Genomic DNA, 20,132 nt, shown 5'->3' with positions numbered 1-20,132 from the left:
CAACATCACACTGGTGTTAATCGCCCTTGCTGCAGTGTCCGCAACGTCTAGTGCACACTTGATGGAAGCGTTGGAGATGAGCTTCCCTTCTTGGATAAGCATCTCCGCTACTCTCTTTCCTGATGCCTCCAGCACTTTGGATTCTTTGTCCGGGGGAGGAGATTCACCAGTGGTCTGCTAATTCGCCCGTTTGCGGACATTAGAAACGACCAGAGAGTCCAATGGCAACTGGCCCTTGATGTAGGTTGGATCGCCAGGTGCCGGTCTGTATTTTTTTTCAATTCTAGGGTTGACTACCCTCGACCGCGTGGGTTCCTTAAAGATGTCCGCAGCATGTTTCAGGACCCCCTTTAGCATTGGGAGAGTTTTCACAGTCTTTTCAGCTGCCGAAAAAGTGTCAAAGAGGAAGTCCACCTCAACAGGGTCAGCATGCAGCTCAACGTCGTGGTTTTTTGCCGCCCTCTCAATTAAGGCATTGAAAGCCGCAGAATCCTCAGTGGGAGAGGTCTTGACGTTGTAGACCTGAGGGTCATGGATGGGTTGCTGATCCCCTTGGTCTCCTGCCTCAACCCAAGAGTCCTGTTGTTCATCCGGATCTGTGTTGGCAGGAAAGTTGTATTCCTCGTCCTAATCCCCAGCATCCTCCACATCTGAATAAGTTGGTAAGGGTGTGGCGATTCTTGGAGTCCGAGGAGTTAGTGGCTCGACCAAGACTGGTGAATCTGAAGCAGGCTTTTTGCGCTTTAGAGGAATTGTGTATGACTCCAGAGGCTTTGTCGCCGTAATCTTCCTTTTGTAAAGCGTAAGCTTCCCGGTGTCGGCATCGATGAAACGTTCCGACTGCTCCTCTACCAATGGTGGGCGATGCTTCATGCCCCCAGCCGGGTGAGTAGGCTTCGACCCCGCAGAACCCTGCAAGTTTGCTTCGGGAACCGACCGTGGTGCGAAGGCCTTCGGCGCCACCTTGGGCGGCAACGTGAAGAGGATTGGCGTTGATGACTTCGATGTCGGGACCGATTGTTTCGGGGCGGAGGGTGCCTTGGGATCTTCCGCCGAAGCCTTGTCCCTGATACGTTTTAGGGAGTCCGAGACCTGCTTCGTAAAGGAAGCGGACGGCTTCGTCGACACGACAGACGATCTCGTCCACCAACGTGTGAAGACTCGAGCGTCGATGACTTGGGCTGTTCCGGCTGAGGCTTAGGAGCATCCTTCTTAGGCGTGCTACACCCCCCTTCCGCGACAGCAGACGTCGATGCAGATTGTTTCGGGTCGGCGGCCTGGGTAACTGTTTTCGGGGCCCCAGTCTTCGGCTCAACGCCCTTGCTGGTCTTCGGCTCGACGCCCTTGCTGGTCTTCGGCTCGACGCCCTTGCTTGACTCCGGCTCGACGCCCTTGCTTGACTCCGGCTCGACGTCCTTGGTCAACTTTGGCTCAACGCTTTTGCCCGACTTCACCGGGTCGACAGCTTTCTTCGGCCTGGGTCGTCCCGACACCTCGGAAGACGAGGGTGTCGACAGGGGAGCAGACGTCTTCGGTTTCGATGGCGTTTCAACCACTTTCGGTTTCGTTTTCGACAATGGCGGCTCCGCCGAAGTGTCCATAGCCGGGCCTGGAGGCGGGGCCGTGGATCCTGGTAGAAGGTCTTGGGTAAGGCCGAGTGGCAATCCCTCGACCTGAGCCTTTGTAATTGTTCGAACGGGGCATAGCTCTTCCTCGGAGCTATCTTCCATGGCCCCATAGGCCTCATTGTCGTCTCCTACCTCGTCGACGACTTCTACGTCTAGGCCTTCGACATCAGCTTGATAGTCGTAGTCGATTTCCTCCGCCGGAGGTGAAATCTGCAACTGAACGTCGTGTTCGTCTGCTTCTTCGCTGTCGAAGATGTCCACCGGTGCCAGGGCCGACTGCCGGGCCTCCATGCGCGCCACGCGCCGAAGCCGAATCGTCTTCTTCGAACGAAACCTGGAACAAGCCATACAGCTGGCTTCATCGTGGTCCAGCGACAGGCACTTGTTGCACACCGGGTGGACGTCGATGTGTGGGTACTTCGATCCGCACACGGGACACTTCTTGAACGGGCTCCGTTCCATGTTGTGTCGTCGAAGGTCTTGCTGCGTCGACTGGGCCTCGATCACCGAAGAGTCACGCGACTCCCTGGATGTCCAACTCGGGAACCGAGTCGGAACGGAATTGGGCACCGAACTCAAAACAATATGGACTGTTCGAAAAAGGCCTTTTGGCCTCGAAAAAGTGTATGTTGATTCCGAACTGGAGATAACGAAATTACATCCGAACCCAATGGCGGAAAAAAACAATCTGAGGATGGAGTCGATGCCCACGCGCACTGTAGTCCAGGGGAGGAGCCACCTATCTCGTGATACTTCGAAGACTCTTCCAGGACAACAATGTGCAATCATCCGGACCCAACACTAGGCGGCGATCTATGCTATAGATATGAATTCAGCAGCCCACATGCCTCGAACTCATACCTTTCGAGTCAGACGTCGAAGCCCTCGACGTCGACCGGGACCAATGCCGTTTCTGGGCCTGATCTTGACTGGGAAGCCCCCCAGAGGCAGATGCACAGGCAGATGATGAAGATAGAGTCCCTCCGTGCCCAGAGGTCCCACCTGCTTCCTGATGTCTGCTCCAGGCCTTGGAGACGGATCTTCTCCCTGTCACGCAGGGTCCTCCTGGAGAAAGAATGGCAAATATCAGAGGAGTCAGGTACATGAGTGGCAGACAGAGTATGCACACTCTGTGGGGGTCTGACTTGGCCTTCTTCCTACCACACTCAGGGCACTTGTCGAATAAAGCTGCAATTTCGACAGGGTAGGGGTGGTAAAAATGGTCAAAAAGGCAGCAACTGGAAGAGGAAGACCCCAGACGTCGAGTGAAACCCAAATCTCACTGGAAAATATCCCAAAATTAAAGATATACCCAAAAAGGTAGAGCTCAATGCTCCAGGGTCCTGCTAGCAGGAGCCGGAAAAAAGAACTGAAAGTAACCTGCCTTTGGCTGTGCATCATGGGATACCGCTTGTCTCTGGAGTGTTCCTTAAAGGCACGGTATCCCTTTTCCAGACACATAATGGCAGCCTATGAGGCTTGTCTGTCCAACCCTTCCTCTCTATCATGCAAAGGATTTTTGTGTAGGGGAGTTTCTATATGTGTGGTGAAACTCTGTAAAATGTGTAAAATTTAATGATATTTGGCTATCCTTTTCACTTCAGGATGAAGTGCTAGCCAATGAACAAGTTACTTACCTTCGGTAACGATATATCTGTAAGAAACAGTAGTTAGTATTAGATTCCTTACCTTAGAATATCCCCAGGCGTCAGTCTGGATCCGGAAACTTTTGCGTAGCAGTACCCCTGCGCGTCGGTAGGCGTCGTCGGTAGGCGTCGTCTGCAGGCGTCCCCTGCGGCTCCGCGTCGTCGGCGTCGTGCGCCGTGATGACGTCGCTGGAGTATATAGACGCCGCCTCCGCGCGCTGACGTCAGTTCTTTGCACACAGCTTTTCCGCGCCAGAACACGCAGAGCCATGTGAGAACCAACACTGGTGCCATTTGAAACTAGGGCCCTGAAAGGGATGTCCTTAACCCTAGGTATCAGTTCGCAGAACGGGGAGGATGGGCGGGGCGGTAAGGAATCTAATACTAACTACTGTTTCTTACAGATATATCGTTACCGAAGGTAAGTAACTTGTTCATCTGAAAGAAACAGGTTAGTATTAGATTCCTTACCTTAGAATAGATACCCCAGCAATACCAACCCCGGTGGTGGGTCTGCGAACCAATACAACCTACACCAGAAAGTCCTGGAGGACCGAACGGCCAAAGAAGCCATCCCTCCGGACTTGACTGTCCAGGCAGTAGTGCCTCGCAAAGGTGTGCAGCGAGGCCCACGTGGCCGCCTGGCAAATGTCCTGCAAAGGGACTCCCCGGCCCAGGGCAGTAGTAGCCGCCGTGGCCCGAGTGGAATGGGCCCTCAGCCCAACAGGAGGCTCCTTCCGAGCCAAAGAGTAGCATGCTTTGATGCACAGGACGACCCACCGAGAGATGGTCCGTTTCTGTACCGCCCTCCCCTTCTTCTCACCCACGTAGCCAACAAACAGTTGGTCATCCACCCGGAACTGGCGTGTGCGATCCATATAGAATGAAAGCGCACGTTTTGGGTCCAGACGATGGAGCCGCTCTTCATCCTTTGAAGGATGCGGAGGCGGGAAGAAAGAGGGCAAGGTGATGGACTGCCCAATGTGAAAAGCAGAGACTACCTTGGGCAGGAAAGAAGGTCTAGTCCGAAGAACCACCTTATCAGGATGAACAGACAAGAAAGGAGGTTGAATAGAAAGAGCCTGGAGCTCACTCACTCTCCTGGCAGAGGTGATGGCTACCAGGAAGGCCGTCTTTAAGGTGAGAAGACGGAGAGGACAGGAATGAAGGGGCTCAAAGGGAGCGCACATCAGGAAAGTCAAAACCAGGTTCAAGTCCCACTGAGGCATCACGAACGGAGTTGGGGGATACATGTGCGTGATGCCCTTCAAGAATCTCAACACAATAGGGGACTTGAACAAAGATGGCTGATCAGGTAGCCTCAAGAAGGCGGAAAGGGCAGAAAGATAGCCCTTGATAGTGCCCAGAGCAGAGCCCTGCTGGGCAAGGGAAAGGAGGAAGAGGAGAACCTCAGACAGAGGGGCAGAAAGGGGATCCACAGCCTTCGCTGTGCACCATGCCACAAATCTGTTCCACCGGCAGGCGTATACCGACTTTGTGGAGGGACGCCTGGCTGCCAGAATGACATCACAGACTTCAGGAGGCAAGTCAAATGGCCTCAACTGTCGCCGCTCAATCTCCACGCATGGAGGTGGAGACTGGACAGGTTCGGGTGGAGGACCGTCCCCTGCTGCTGCGACAGAAGGTCCTCCTGAAGGGGCAGACGGATCGAGGGACCGACTGTCATGCTGAGTAGCTCGGGATACCAGTACCTTCGAGCCCAGTCCGGAGCCACAAGGATAACTTGGGCCCGGTCGCGCCTGATCTTCTTCAGCACTCTGGGCAGAAGTGGTATAGGCGGAAAGGCGTACAACAGACCGCAACTCCACTCGCGCCGAAAGGCGTCGCCGAGCGAGTGCCGTCTTGGAAACTCCAACGCGCAGAACTGCTGACATTGCGCGTTCTCTTCTGTGGCGAATAGATCTAACCAAGGCTCTCCCCATTGCTGAAAGAGGCCTCTCGCCACATCCGAGTTCAGACGCCATTCGTGATCCACCGAGCACCGACGGCTGAGTTCGTCCGCCCTGGCGTTCAGAGAACCTGCCAGGTGTTGAACCGTCAGAGTCACGCCCTGACGTTCCAGCCATTGCCAGAGGCGCAGAGCCTCTTGGCAAAGGGTCCACGACCCCACACCGCCCTGTTTGTTGCAGTACCACATGGCGGTGGTGTTGTCCGTGAACACCTGCACTACACTCCCGTTGACAAAGGGGAGGAATGCCTTCAGTGCTAGGCGAATCGCCCGCAGCTCCAACATGTTGATATGGAGCCGGGACTCCGCCGGAGACCAGAGGCCTCTGATCTCCGCCTCTCCCAAGTGGCCACCCCAGCCTTGGAGGGACGCGTCCGTCACAACCACGTGCTCCGGTTGGGGAAGGGAGAGGGATCTGCCCCTGACCCAATCGCGGTCCGTAAGCCACCACTGCAACTGTCTCGCAGTGCCCTCCGAGATCAGGACATGGTCGGATAGGTTGCCCTGATGCTGGGCCCACTGAAACTTCAGGTCCCACTGCAGAGCCCGCATCCGCCATCTGGCGTGATGCACCAGAAGGATGCAGGAGGCCATCAGCCCCAGAAGCCGCAGCGTCAACCTGACCGAAACCCGGGATAACGGCTGAAAGATGGGAATCAGAGCCTGAATATCCCGGACCCGCCGTTCCGGAGGATAAACCCGAAACTGCGCCGAGTCGAGAACCGCTCCGATGAAAAGGAGCTTTTGAGAGGGACACAGGTGTGATTTCGGCACATTGATGGAAAACCCCAGCTCGTGCAGGAGGTCTGCCGTCATCTGAAGGTGGTGGACGACTGTCTGGGGCGAGCCCGCCTTCAACAGCCAGTCGTCGAGGTAGGGGAAGACTGAAACCCCTAACCGGCGCAGATGAGCTGCGACCACCGCCATCACTTTCGTGAACACCCGTGGGGCGCTGGTAAGGCCGAATGGGAGCACGATAAACTGAAAGTGCTCGTGGCCTACCGTGAACCGCAGGTAACGCCGGTGGGCCGGCAGGACGGGGATGTGAAAGTACGCATCCTGCAAGTCCAACGCTACCATCCAGTCTTGTGGGTCTAGAGCAGCCAAGACCTGAGCCAAAGTCAACATCTTGAACTTCTCCTTCCGGAGGAAGCCGTTGACGTTCCGTAGATCCAAGATAGGACGCAGGCCTCCCTTGTCCTTCTTGGGTACCAGAAAGTAGTGGGAGTAGCAACCACACCCTACTTCTGGCCCAGGAACGCGCTCGATGGCCCCCTTGGCCAAGAGGGCCGTAACTTCCTCCTGCAGAAGTGTCAAGTGGTCCCCCGACACACGGTGGTTCTGCGGTGGCATGGCTGGAGGAGTGGACTCGAAGGGGAGGGCATAGCCCCTTCGGACAAGCTGCAGCACCCACCTGTCCGATGTTATCGCGCGCCAGCAGGAGTGGTGAAGGCGAACCCTGCCACCCACTGGCGTCACGTGAGCCCGAAAGCTCGGACTAGGAAGGCTTGGATGCCGCAGCGGAGGGAGGCGTGGACTGACCACGACGCTGGCCTCTACCGCCACCACGGCGGAAACCACGGGCGCCACCGCGCTGGGGAGCGCTCTGCGCCGCGTGGCTGGCAGCACGTGTGGGACCTCCCCTCCCTTGGCCACGAAAGGGCCGAAACGAACCCGTCTGCTGGCGCTGGGTCGAGAGACCCAAGGACTTGGCCGTGACCCTGGAGTCCTTGAAGCGCTCCAGCGCGTGGTCCGCTTTGTCACCAAATAGGCGACTGCCATCAAATGGCATGTCCATAAGTGTATTCTGGACGTCTGGTGAGAAGTTGGCAGATCTCAGCCAGGCATGGCGACGAATCGCCACCGTAGTGGACATGGCCCGTCCCAGTGAGTCCGTGGTGTCCAGACCACAACGGATCGAGTACCGCGCCGCATCCCGGCCTTCAACCAAGGCCCGGGTGAGCCTGTCCCGCACTTCCTGGGGGCATTGCGGCAAACACTCCTCGACCGTATCCCACAGGGAGTGGGTGTAGCGGCCCAAGAGGCACGCGGTGTTACAAGACCGCAGTCCAGCGCTCAAAGAGGAAAACACTTTTTTTCCAAATTGGTCGTACCTCTTTGATTCCCGGTCGGGCGGAGCCGACGGAAATGCGGACTGTGAAGTGGAGGCCTGGATCACCAGACTCTCCGGGGAGGGATGGGTGGACAGGAAGGCAGGGTCGTCCGAGCAGGGACGGTGACGCCTGGCAACGTTCCGGTCAACCGGCGCACCAGAAGCGGGCCTGGACCAGGTGCCCAGAAGGACATCCGTCAGGGCCTCATTAAACGGCAGCAGAGGCTCCTGGGGGCATGACTGCGGTTTAAAAACTTCCGTCAGGATATTCGGTTTGACCTTCGCGACGGGGAGCTCAAGGTGTAAGGCCTTGGCAGCCCTCATCAGGACCACCGAATAGGCAGCACCCGCCTCGGACGCCACAGGGGACGGAGAGACAAACCCAGGGTTGGGCGACTCGTCCAGGCCACTGGCATCACCCAGATCACCTACCCAGTCCACATCGTACTGGCAGGCACGGGATAGAGGGTCCTCAGACCCCTCCCAACCCTCTCCATACTCCTCCTCGTCATACCCATATTCTGGGTCGACGATATAGACATCGGGGTCAACGGGCCCCATCGACGTCGGGTCCGGCGTCGGCCGACGCCGGTCCGGCTCCGAGTCCGGAGTCGGGGAGGAAAGGGGGGTGGCGCCGCGCGGCGTCGGTGCCGGGGACCCGACGCCGGCCGGAGCCGACGGCGGAGTCGCGGCACCACGCGGGGGCGGTACCACGGGTTGGCCCACAGGAACCGACGCCGGAGAGGCCGGGAGACCAGTCGGCGACGAACCAGAGGGAACCAGCGGCGCCGGGGCCGGAGCCACCGGCGGCGCCGGGGCAGGAGCACCCGAACCGCTCGGGCCCCCAGACGGGACCGACGGGCCCGCAGGCGCCGAAGGCCCCGCCGGAGAAGACCTCGCCCTCAGAGCAATGAGGAAGGCCTCGATCTCCTCACGCGACGCGCCTTCCCCAGGGACCGACAGGTGTGGGGTAGACGGCGTCGGCGACCCATGCGGGACCGCGGGGGTGGGGTCACCCGAGCCCCCGGCCGCAGCACGCGGGCGTCGGGGGGAGTCGGGGGTGCGATGGCGACGCCCCGACTTCTTGTGCTTACCTGACGAGCCGGAGGAATGGTGGCGACTCCCGGAGCGCCCATGGCGGCTCCGCGACCGCTCCCTCGACCGCTCCCTCGACCTCCGACCGGACCGGGACCGCTCTCGACGCGGGGCCGACAACCGGAGCTCGAGAAGCTTGCGGGACCGCTCCCGCCTAGCTTTTCCAGTCAAGGCCCGACAGTCGACGCAGGACTCCACGTCGTGGTCCGCGCCCAGACACCGGAGGCAGAGTCGATGGTGGTCGGTGACCGACATCAGGCGGTCGCACTCGTCACAACTCTTGAAACCGGGCATCCTACCGGCACCGTAAAGATCAATCAGTTAACAAAAAACTTGGTCAAAAGACCGGAGTACTGCTCTTCGGATCTGCGCTAACTGGCGCGGAAAAAAGAAGAACTGACGTCAGCGCGCGGAGGCGGCGTCTATATACTCCAGCGACGTCATCACGGCGCACGACGCCGACGACGCGGAGCCGCAGGGGACGCCTGCAGACGACGCCTACCGACGCGCAGGGGTACTGCTACGCAAAAGTTTCCGGATCCAGACTGACGCCTGGGGATATTCTAAGGTAAGGAATCTAATACTAACCTGTTTCTTTCAGATGTAGCCTTGTTAATGTCAGGCTGCATTATTTGTCTTTTATTTTCTCTTAAGTGTCTATGTAGGACTGCAGAAGAAGACGACGACTTAAGAGACTATTTTGATTGCTCACGGGTCCCCGCACATGAGCGGGACAATCCACAGAGATCCCCTACTACAGAAAGTTATTTCTGTCTGAAACTATCTAACCACAGTTTTCTCACCTTTTGAATACTCTCCAGTATAGCTGAACACTGGGAGGTAGAATTGGCAGCACCAAGCCAATGTCATTCCAAGGCAGATGCAAAGTGCACAAACCTATATAGGCACCACCCATACACACGGACACCAGTTGCTTTCCTGACTCTCCTGCAGATACAAAGTCCAAATCAGTCTGGAAGTGACCAGTGTGCAGATGTAGAATCTTAAATTGGGATATTTTTATGGGTAGAGTCCAGTTCACAGAATGGTTAGGTGGGAGAGTCGGTGAGCAATGTGCAGTTAGATAGTTTCTCTACCAGAAAGAACAATTTAAATACCAGAAAGAACATTACCAAGATAAGTAACTCGTTCTTCTGACACAGATCTGTAACAGTAGATTCCTCGTCTTTTAAAATAAATACCAGAATACTACCACCAGGAGCTGGGTCTGTGAACTGGCTAATACCAAGAAGTCATGATGGACCATGCAGCCATGTCCGCCCTTCCTGGCGGGCCTGTCTGTCTAGACAATGATGCCTTGTGATCATACGGAGTATCACCCACATAGCCTGGCATATATTCAGAACAGGCACCCTGCGTGCCAACGCAGTAGTAGCAGCGTTGGCTCTAAATGAATGAGTCTGCAAACATTCAGGGGGCTGCTTTTGGGGAGTGCATACCAGATCTTTATAAAGAATACTAGCCACCCTCTTAGCTTTCTTTGCTTCAGAGAATCTGATAGCGAGTTGACAGTGACCTTTATTCTTTGATACAATCAATGTAGGAACGGAGAGCCCTTTTCAGACACTGTCAGCAAAGTATCTCCTCCTAAGAAGGGTAAGGCAGAGCAAAGAAAGCAGGTAGTGTTCATTTCTGGCCAACATTAAAGTGAGTTACTACCTTCAGAAGGAAAGAGGTTGGTGTCATTACAAACAGCTAGTCTGAGTAGAAAGTGGCATAGGGCAGGTTAACAGACAGGGGCAGTAACTTCCTCATCCGCTGCCCCGACGTTATGTTGGCAACAGTGTCAACAAATACTATTTTAAGAGCTTAAGACAACTTTTGAGAGGGTCAAAAGGTGCACTCATAAGGAATATGAGGACCCAGTTTAAGACCCACGTGTGCATAATAAAAGGGGATGGAGAAACATATGCTGTATTTCTTTGAAGAAACATCACAATTGATTTAAATAATGATGGCTGGTGCAGCTATCGTAAAAGATGAGAAAGAGCGGACTTCTACCTTTTAACAATGGCCAAAGCTAGGCTTTGCTGAGGGAGGGATAACAAAGTACAGAACTTCACACAGTTTGGCATGGAGTGGGTTGATCGGTTTAGCAGTGCACCAGGCCATAAATGTAGCCCAATAGGACCATACAGGGCTATCTGGCTGCCAAGATGGCACTCACAACTTTGGAAGAAAGGCTGAAAGCACTCAATGGCCTCTGCTCAATCTTCAAATATGGAGGTGTAGGGTACGCAGGTTTGGGTGCAGAGCCCTGCCCTGCTGCTGTGAGAGGTGGTACTCCCGAAGAGACAGCCTGATCAAAGAACAAATGCTTATGCCGAGGAGTTCTTGATACTGTACTCTCCGTGCCCAATCCAGCTAAATCAGTCCTAAGCTGCTTCAGTATCTGAGGCAGAAGAGGTATCTACAAAGTGTTAACAGATTAATTTGCCCACTTTGGTGTTCAGGGAACCTGCTAGATGGTGTGCCAACAGAAAAAGATCTGGCGGTCCAGCAATTTCCAGAGACACAAGCCTCATGGTAAAGGGTCCCCGACCCTGCCTTGCTTGTTCCAGTATCATATGGTGGTGGTAGTGTTCATCAGCACATGCAACAGCTTCTCTAGCTCTCCACTTCAGAAGGCTAGTATGGAGCTGGGCCTGTGCCGGAGACTAGATGCCTCTTAACTCCACCTCACCTCAACGAGCAATGGTTGGGTCTCCAAAGACATCCAAATGTCCAGCACACTGCCCCCTCCAAAACATAGCACTGTCTAAGAATGGATTTTCATCCCTGCATCGTTTACTGGAAAATGCATGACAACTATGAAACTGATGGTGTGAACAAAGGATCTAATTTTCCTGTCAATCTGAGTAGCTAGACAGACGATTAAAGAAGGCAAGAGCAACACTCACCTTAACATTCCATACACCTTCCTCTACATCCTCACCGGATCCCCAACCCCCCCTTTCCCATTTCAGCCATCTACTATTCCTTTGTCCGCAAACTTATCTATCAACACCCAATCTGCAAGTCTCCATCGCCAATCAGGGACATTGATCCAGAGAACACCTTTTTCTCAGAGTCCCACTCCCAGCCCCTCTTCTTAGTTGACCTGCCCCACAGTAGCAGGCCCCTTTATTAAACTCAGACCATTAAGTTATAATCTTACCCAGTCAAAAAGTCGGAGGGCTTCAGTTGGTATCAGTAAATTGTGCACCTAATAGCATGGAGTGCTAATGAGGGTGTTTGGTAAGCTTTAAAAGAAACATTTCAAGTCCATAGACTTTTATTTGTCAAACTATCAACATTAAACCTCAAGACATAGCCAAAAGCAACTAAAATGGACTAAGATGCAATAAGCATGTCAGTATGTGGGGAAGTGGGTATATAAGCAGATAGGACATGCATAAAAGGGAGGTAGGTTAATGGTTTAGGTAAAGATAGGTCTTTGTTCTCTACTCCTCTATACCCAATTTGCACCATGTACATATGACTACATTTATATGATAAACCTTGATAAAAATGTATTGAAAATGAACGAGTAAATTTGAATCCGTGGTAGTAAACAAAGCTACTTAATAAGTTAAATAAATTGTCGTACCTGGTTTATCGCCATTCTCCCCGTCTTCATCCGACTTCAAAGAATCTTAGGAAAAAGAAACAAAAAAGCAGATAATTACAATGAGGAATATATTACTTACCATGTAGATTGATATGCTTAGCAAGCACTTGCAATTGAGTGTTGGGTTCTGACGTTTAAAACTTGTTTTTCTTCGAAGAAGTCCTTTGAATCACAAGGTATAGTGACTCTTCCTATTGTCGGTATTGTACATGGTCATCGGCTCCTTTGTTAGATTATTTTTAGCTCCTCGGGTGAGAATCGGAAAGGAGCAGCATAGTGACAGAAAAGATGAGCATGTGAGTAAAAATTAGATAAGGTAAATTTTTGATATTGAATTAAGTACGTCAACCAGTAGTTTTTGGAAAGCAGAGTGGGCACATATGAATCTACGGCACTACACACTAAGAATAGATGCTTACAGGCTAAGTAACATATTCACATTCTCCTAAGGGATGTGATAGCAACAAAAAAAAACTACCTTCCATGTGACAGACTGAAAATCATAAGAATGTAGAAGTCAATGAGTCTAGTGAGAACAATATTAAGATTCCAGACTGGTGCCGGCGGGGTGAAAGGTGGAATGAATCTTTTTAGTCCTTCATAAATGCTTGGATTACTGGAACTTTAAAACGTGATGTATGTTTTCGGTTTTGGATTTAAGGAACAAGTTACTTACCTTCGGTAACGATATATCTGTAAGAAACTGTAGTTAGTATTAGATTCCTTACCTTAGAATATCCCCAGGCGTCAGTCTGGATCCGGAAACTTTTGCGTAGCAGTACCCCTGCGCGTCGGTAGGCGTCTCCTGCGGCTCCGCGTCAGTCGTCGGCGTCGTGCGCCGTGATGACGTCGCTGGAGTATATAGACGCCGCCTCCGCGCGCTGACGTCAGTTCTTTGTACATAGCTTTTCCGCGCCAGAACACGCAGAGCCATGCGAGAACCAACACTGGTGCCATTTGAAACTAGGGCCCTGAAAGGGATGTCCTTAACCCTAGGTATCAGTTCGCAGAACGGGGAGGATGGGCGGGGCGGTAAGGAATCTAATACTAACTACTGTTTCTTACAGATATATCGTTACCGAAGGTAAGTAACTTGTTCATCTGAAAGAAACAGGTTAGTATTAGATTCCTTACCTTAGAATAGATACCCCAGCAATACCAACCCCGGTGGTGGGTCTGCGAACCGATACAATCCTACACCAGAAAGTCCTGGAGGACCGAACGGCCAAAGAAGCCATCCCTCCGGACTTGACTGTCCAGGCAGTAGTGCCTCGCAAAGGTGTGCAGCGAGGGCCACGTAGCCGCCTGGCAAATGTCCTGCAAAGGGACTCCCCGGCCCAGGGCAGTAGTAGCCGCCGTGGCCCGAGTGGAATGGGCCCTCAGCCCAACAGGAGGCTCCTTCCGAGCCAAAGAGTAGCACGCTTTGATGCACAGAACGACCCACCGAGAGATGGTCCGTTTATGTACCGCCCGTCCCTTCTTCGCACCCACGTAGCCAACAAACAGTTGGTCATCCACCGGGAACTGGCGTGTGCGATCCATGTAAAATGAAAGCGCACGTTTTGGGTCCAGACGATGGAGCCGCTCTTCATCCTTTGAAGGATGCGGAGGCGGGAAGAAGGAGGGTAAGGTGATGGACTGCCCGATGTGAAAAGCAGAGACTACTTTGGGCAGGAAAGAGGGTCGAGTTCTCAGAACCACCTTGTCTGGATGAATGGACATGAAAGGAGGTTTGACAGAAAGAGCCTGGAGCTCACTCACTCTCCTGGCAGAGGTGATGGCAACCAGGAAGGCCGTCTTTAAAGTCAGGAGACGGAGAGGACAGGAATGAAGTGGCTCGAAGGGAGCACACATCAAGAAGGTCAGAACCAGGTTCAAGTCCCACTGAGGCATCACAAACGGAACAGGTGGATACATGTGTGTGATACACAACAAGGAGAGAGGTAGGGAGAGTAATAAGACACTCTTGTTCCCCGGTCATTAGTCAATAATCAAAAGAAGAGTGTCTAGGGAGGTTTAGACCATCCTTGGGAGCACAAAAAACAGCCACATTGGGATGTTAAAGAAGGCCCTCACTCACCACCTAGTGATGACATGCTTCATCATCGGGCCCCACCAAAGAGACCGAGTGTCTCTTTGGTGTGCTGCAACGCCAGATCTACTGCGGAGCGGGATGGTGAGTAAGGGCGTGTTGGTTGCAAAATGAACCTATAGTGAGTGATGGGTGGGTTAAAAATGTCAGTAGTGTATCTGAGATAATACTTTATTAAATGATCGGGGGGCGGAGCTAGCAGCCGCGGAAAATGGCCGCATAGTCCCGGGGCTCCGTCGACACCATCTCCCTATCCTAAAATATCCTGCATCAATCCACGATCTGCGACCCCCCCCTCCCCCCCACAGTGTCGCGGATTGCCTGGGGGCCTGGCTGACCCGACTTGAAACGGATCCATCCAGCTCCGGCGGAGTGGGCGGGCTGCTCTGCTAAGACTCCTGGAAGGCCCGTGGTCCGCGGCCTCAAGTAACAACGAGCCCGCGTTGCGTGCGGTGACGTGCGGCAGAGACTGGGCGGCTGCACCGACAGTTGTCGGGACCCTCCGCTGGGATCGGAGAGCTATCAGAGGCGTGGCCGCGGGGAGTGCGGCCATTCTTACCTACACTGCGGACCCGGCCCTCGCTTGGACCTGCGGTGAGGAGTCGGGTGGGGACGGGGTGCACGCGCGGCCTTCCGCGATCCCGGGGCGCCAGGGGCACACACGGCAGCCGTCACAGACATTAGCTGCGGAAGGGGGAGTGAAGGAACTTGTGGTCTCCCCCCTCCTACCCACCCAGGGAGCCTTGGACGGCTTGCACGGCCCGAGATCAGCCCCTCTCCTGGGGCCTGCGCACCTCCCCCGCTCTCCTGCTGCTTGTCTGCCGCGAGGCCCGGGCCCCACCGCATTGCCAGCGGCGGTAGGACTATCTGGTGGTGGCGGACCTGCTGCTTCGCCGACCAAGCGATATCACGCCGGTCTAGGTGCCCATATCTGGCGCCGGAAGATCTCCTTGAACTCCCAGTGGTGCTGCTCTTGAGGCTTGAAGGCGGCGGAATTTGCTTGGTGGCCAGCTTCACCTTCACGCAAAGGCGGGAGCATAACAGGACCAAACGCGCCATGGGGAAGGGAGACAGGACCCAGAGCAAGCTCCCCTTTTCGCAGCGGAGGGTCCAGGTGCTGAGTCCACAGGCGCACCAGGATGAGGTTTTGCCCGCGGGGGAACGCCCGGAGGACAATTCGGAGATCAAATCGATGCTTCGTGCCATGGAATTGAATATCCAAACAAACATCACGGCGCTGGGGACCAAGATGGACGCCATGTCATATAGGATGGACCGCATGGCGGAGCGTCTCGACAAACACACAGAGAGGCACGACATGGCGGAAAGGCGCATCACGGAGGTGGAGGAGGCCCAGACAGACTTGGATGTCGCGAGACGCCGGGCGGAGACGTTGATCAAGACTCTGCAAGACAAGACGGAGGATTTAGAAGCACGGTCACGTCGTTGCAACCTCTGCATCCTTGGCCTGCCGGAGACCACTCAGACCGGACGAATGGAGCAGTTTGTGGAAACCCTGCTAACTAACCTGCTCGGAGAAGGAGTGTTCTCGTCCATGTTTGTGGTCGAACGTGCTCATCGGTCGCTAGGCCCACGTCCTAACCCGGGTCTCCCCCCGCGGCCAATTATTGCGAAGCTGTTGAATTACAGAGACAGGGACACGGCACTTCGGTTGGCGCGTTCCAAGGGGGATCTACACTTCGAAGGTTCAGTGATTTCCATCTTCCCTGACTTCACGGCCCGGGTACAGGAGGCGCGCAAACACTTTGCGCCGCACAAGAAACGACTCAGGGACATGGGCCTTGATTACGCCATGCTGTACCCAGCCAAGCTGCGTGTGAATAGGCAGGGCCATTCGCACATCTTCACTGACCCTGCGGAGTTGCAAAAAGCATTGAAGAAATGGGCTCGAGACAAGCCGGAAGAGCTGGCGGATAATCAGGAAGACGACGGTCAGCAACGCGGGGACAATCAGGAGTGACCTGGCGATGGCCGCACTGTGGTACTGTGTTCTGCCAACTGATCCTTTTGAGATCGTGTGTGCTTGGAGTGAGCTGGATCCGGAGGGACTATTCACTGCCGAGATGTCACAGATAAGAGGGCGTGGGAGGCGGGTACGGTTATTGCTCATTGTTGTGTATAGACTGCACCCACTGTGACTGTTGCTCTCTCTGCCTATTACTATTTGAGGGGCTGTGGTTGCAGCGTTGGGGGAGCGGTGGGGGGGGGGGGAGTTGTTCCCGGCATAGCTGGGGGAAATGTAGAAGCTGTATCTGCGGTTTGATGGGATGATGCATACTTGATGGTGTACGACGGGGGGTGGGGACTCAGGACACCAGAGTTGAGACTTCCTAGGTGAGCCTGTAGTGGCTGGCTACCTTTGCCCACGAGCCGTTGGCTATGGGGTTTCTGGACTGGTGGCTGAGGAGGGGCGGGTGGGACAGGGACCTGAGTGACCGAGTTGGGGAGGGTCAGCTGTGGGAGGAGGGTGGACTGTTGGGGTTAGTTTTTGGAATTGTACTGTTCTTTTTGTTACTGATTGAAAATGTGCTTTGCCAATCTGTGCGGGGACCTCCCAATATACAAGCAGCCGTTGCTCCCCTTCCGTTTCTCCTGCTTGACTGTGTAGCCGCAGTAAACGCATATCTATTCCATAACTTTATTACCTTCTGCCATGGCGGGTGGGACTGATACTTCCGAGCTCACGGCACTGAGGGAGCCGGAACCTACACACTTAAGAGTCTTGACTTGGAATGTACGGGGATTAAATGACTTCAGGAAGCTTCGTAAAGTCCTCAGTTACCTGCGCAGACACCACATAGATCTCGCACTATTACAGGAAACACACTTACCTTTGACCAGCAAAATGCTTCTTCACAAGGGTCTGGTGGATTGCAGTGTAGCTTCTGGGTTCACAACACACTCTAGGGGAACTCTCATTTGGGTTAACCCTGGCTCCAAACTAAAACTGACGCCCCTGGAAGCTGACACTGAGGGCAGGTATGTAATCTGCAGATGTACGGGCAGGGGTCTTGATTGCATGGTGGTGAATGTGTATGGCCCAAACTTTGACTCCCCGGAGTTCTACACGACATTGGCTCAGAAATGCGAGCAGTATGAATGTACAGGGATGCTCTGGGGTGGGGATTTCAATCTGGTTCTTGACCCGATGTTGGACAGGTCAGCGGGACCGCATAGGAGTCCGTCGGCAGCGGCAGCGGTGCTACAGACTGCAATGGCGCGTCTGGATTTACTTGACGTTTGGCGAAATAGGCACCATGCCAGAGGGGGCTACACGCACTATTCCTCCTACCACGAAATACACACAAGAATTGACTACTGGCTAGCGTCGCGGCCTCTGGCTAGCAGAGTAAGGGACTGTCTGATTCTGCCCCGCACACTTTCAGATCATTCTCCTCTCCTCATGCTTCTCGAACTGCCGACGCCTCGTCTCCCCCCGTTCACGTGGCGCTTTCCCCCATATTCTTTACTAGACGAAGTGTTTAGGGGCGAACTCGCTGAGGAGATCCAGAACTTCTTTGACATCAACGTGGGCTCTGTGGATGACTTCCAAACGCTGTGGGAGACATTCAAGGTGTATGTACGCGGTGTTGCTATGGCCAAACACTCCAGCGTCCTCAAGTCCATTAGGCAGCGGCTTCAACACCTGGAGACGCGCCTGGCGGAGCTGGAGCAGAGGCTGCAGGCGGGCCCTGACGGGGACACACTAGATACTATTAAACAGCTAGTAACAGAATACAATGTGGAAGCTGATAGGGAGGTCCAACACATGGGCAAATATGCTACGGCACGCACTTATGGCGAAGGTGGGAGGCCTGGATCCCTGCTGGCCAACATGGTTCGCAGCGAAAGACGACAGCTTGTAGTTGGCGAATTGGTGTCGAGTACGGGAGAGCTCCTGACCGACGAAGAGAGAATTCTAGAAGAGTTTCGACAATTCTACTCCACTCTTTATGAGGCCAAATCTACAGGCCTGGAAGGGGCAATAGATGATTATTTAGATTTTATTAAAATGCCACAGCTATCAAACGCACAGAGGGAGTTCCTGATGATGCCTATTCAGAGGGAAGAGATAGTTGATGCCCTGAACAGCATGAGCGCGGGCAGTGCTCCGGGTGCCGATGGGCTGACGGTTGGCTTCTACAAGGCCTTCGGGGACCAGTTGGTGCCCTACCTATCGACTCTGTTCGAGGGCATATGTCAGGACGGCTGTATGCCGCCGACCATGCGAGAGGCACTCATTGTTACTCTCCTTAAGCCGGGAAAGCCCCCGACAGAACGGAGCTCATACCGGCCACTCTCGTTAATAAACGTCGATGCTAAACTGTACGCCAAAGTCCTGGCGACACGTCTGGCTCTCTTAATCCCGGAACTGGTCGCTCCGGAGCAGGCTGGCTTCATCCCTACCAGGAGCCTTACCTACAACATACGCACGGTGCTGGGGACAATGCAGCATGTTAAACCGGAGTGTAAGGCGCTAGCTGTATTTCTGGACATGGAAAAGGCGTTCGACTCCGTCGAATGGCCCTTCATGTCCAGAGTGCTACGGAAGCTGGGCCTGGGAGAACCCTTCCTGCAGATGATAGGTGCGTTATACTATGAACCATCAGCTAGAATTCGCCTGGGCAACAGAGTGTCGGACGCCTTTGCAATACGCAGGGGCACCAGGCAGGGCTGCCCTCTCTCGCCGCTGCTATATGCGCTCGTGGCTGAACCTCTGGCGTGCGCACTGAGAGAATACCATAGTCTCGAGGGAATCAGTTTCCCTACGTACAAGATCTGCATATCTACGTATGCTGACGATACCCTCCTCTACGTTAGAGACCCAGAGCTCAATCTCTCCTCTGTGCTGCGGGAAGTAGTGCAGTTTGGAGCGTTATCAGGACTGAAAGTAAACTGGAGCAAATCCGTCGCATTCCCGCTGACCCCGGCAACGAGCAAGTTCGAGATGGATTACCCACTACAGTGGTCGGATGACCCGGTTCGGTATCTGGGCATACAATTGCACCCAGACCCAGACGTTCTGGTGAGGGAGAATTATGGGGTGGCCTATTCCAGACTGTCCAATGACGTTGACAGATGGTGCAGATTGCCGTTCTCCCTGTCGGATCGCATAGCCCTGATAAAAATGATTGTCCTGCCCCGGTTCCTGTTTTTGTTCAATACCATCCCGGTGACTTTACCGAAGGTTTTCTTCAAGACGCTGACCCAGGCTCTCACGCGGTTGGCCTGGGGGGGCAAGCAACCGAGGATACAGTGGCAAATTCTAACGCTCCCATATGAGCAAGGAGGATTAGGGGCGCCTGACTTAGAGAGATACTACAGGGTTGCGCAAGCAACACATTTGCATACTTGGACTCACGGGGACCGCAACATCCCCCACGTGATACTTGAAACCCTTTTCGCAGCCCCTCTCCCCCCGCCGGCCACAGTGTTTGAAACGGCCTCGCGTCGGGTTGGTACATTGGACTCCATATCGGCGACTAATCATGCGTGGCATTCTTTGGCTCGGAGACATGGGCATGACCTATTGTATTCCCCACTTGTCCCTATAGACTGGGCTGTGTGGCTCTCGCCGCTGCGGGAGAAGGGGGTCCTGTGTGCGCTTCGACAATTGGGCATACTCAAGCTGGGAGATCTATTCAAAGAGGGTACGGCGATCACCTGGACACAGCTGGCACAATCCATACCGTCTGCCACACTAATGCAGCGCTTCCATTTCCACAGGATCCGTGCGGCGTTGCGGGACTCGTTGGGTGCGACCATGCAGGAGCCTCCTGAGACCCCGGAACTGACGTACGTTATCAAAACGCCGTCCCCTAGCCATCTTATATCCCGGCTGTACCGGATAGGCCAGCGTTGCGGCCAACAAACTATCTCCAAAGCTCGATCGGCATGGCAACGGGATCTGCAGGCAGAAATAAGCGATTCTATGTG

At 54.3% G+C, this 20,132-nt stretch overlaps 1 protein-coding gene across 7 annotated transcripts in view; it reads right to left on the bottom strand.

The window, feature by feature from the left end:
- The window catches only part of DDX4 (DEAD-box helicase 4), a 1,965,714-nt gene that overhangs the window by 734,656 nt on the left and 1,210,926 nt on the right, over positions 1 to 20,132 (bottom strand). For all 7 annotated transcript variants that reach the window (XM_078675096.1, XM_078675100.1, XM_078675101.1 and 4 more), the window contains one exon: positions 12,062 to 12,106. In XM_078675096.1, coding sequence (XP_078531222.1) covers positions 12,062 to 12,106 — 45 coding nt within the window. The remainder of the gene's footprint in view (positions 1 to 12,061; positions 12,107 to 20,132) is intronic.

Source organism: Lissotriton helveticus, chromosome 2_1 (assembly GCF_964261635.1).
Source record: "Lissotriton helveticus chromosome 2_1, aLisHel1.1, whole genome shotgun sequence".
In the NCBI taxonomy this organism is placed as follows: Eukaryota; Metazoa; Chordata; class Amphibia; order Caudata; family Salamandridae; genus Lissotriton; species Lissotriton helveticus.
The sequence above is the reverse complement of the archived record's forward strand: the minus strand, read 5'-3'. Positions and strand labels throughout refer to the sequence as shown.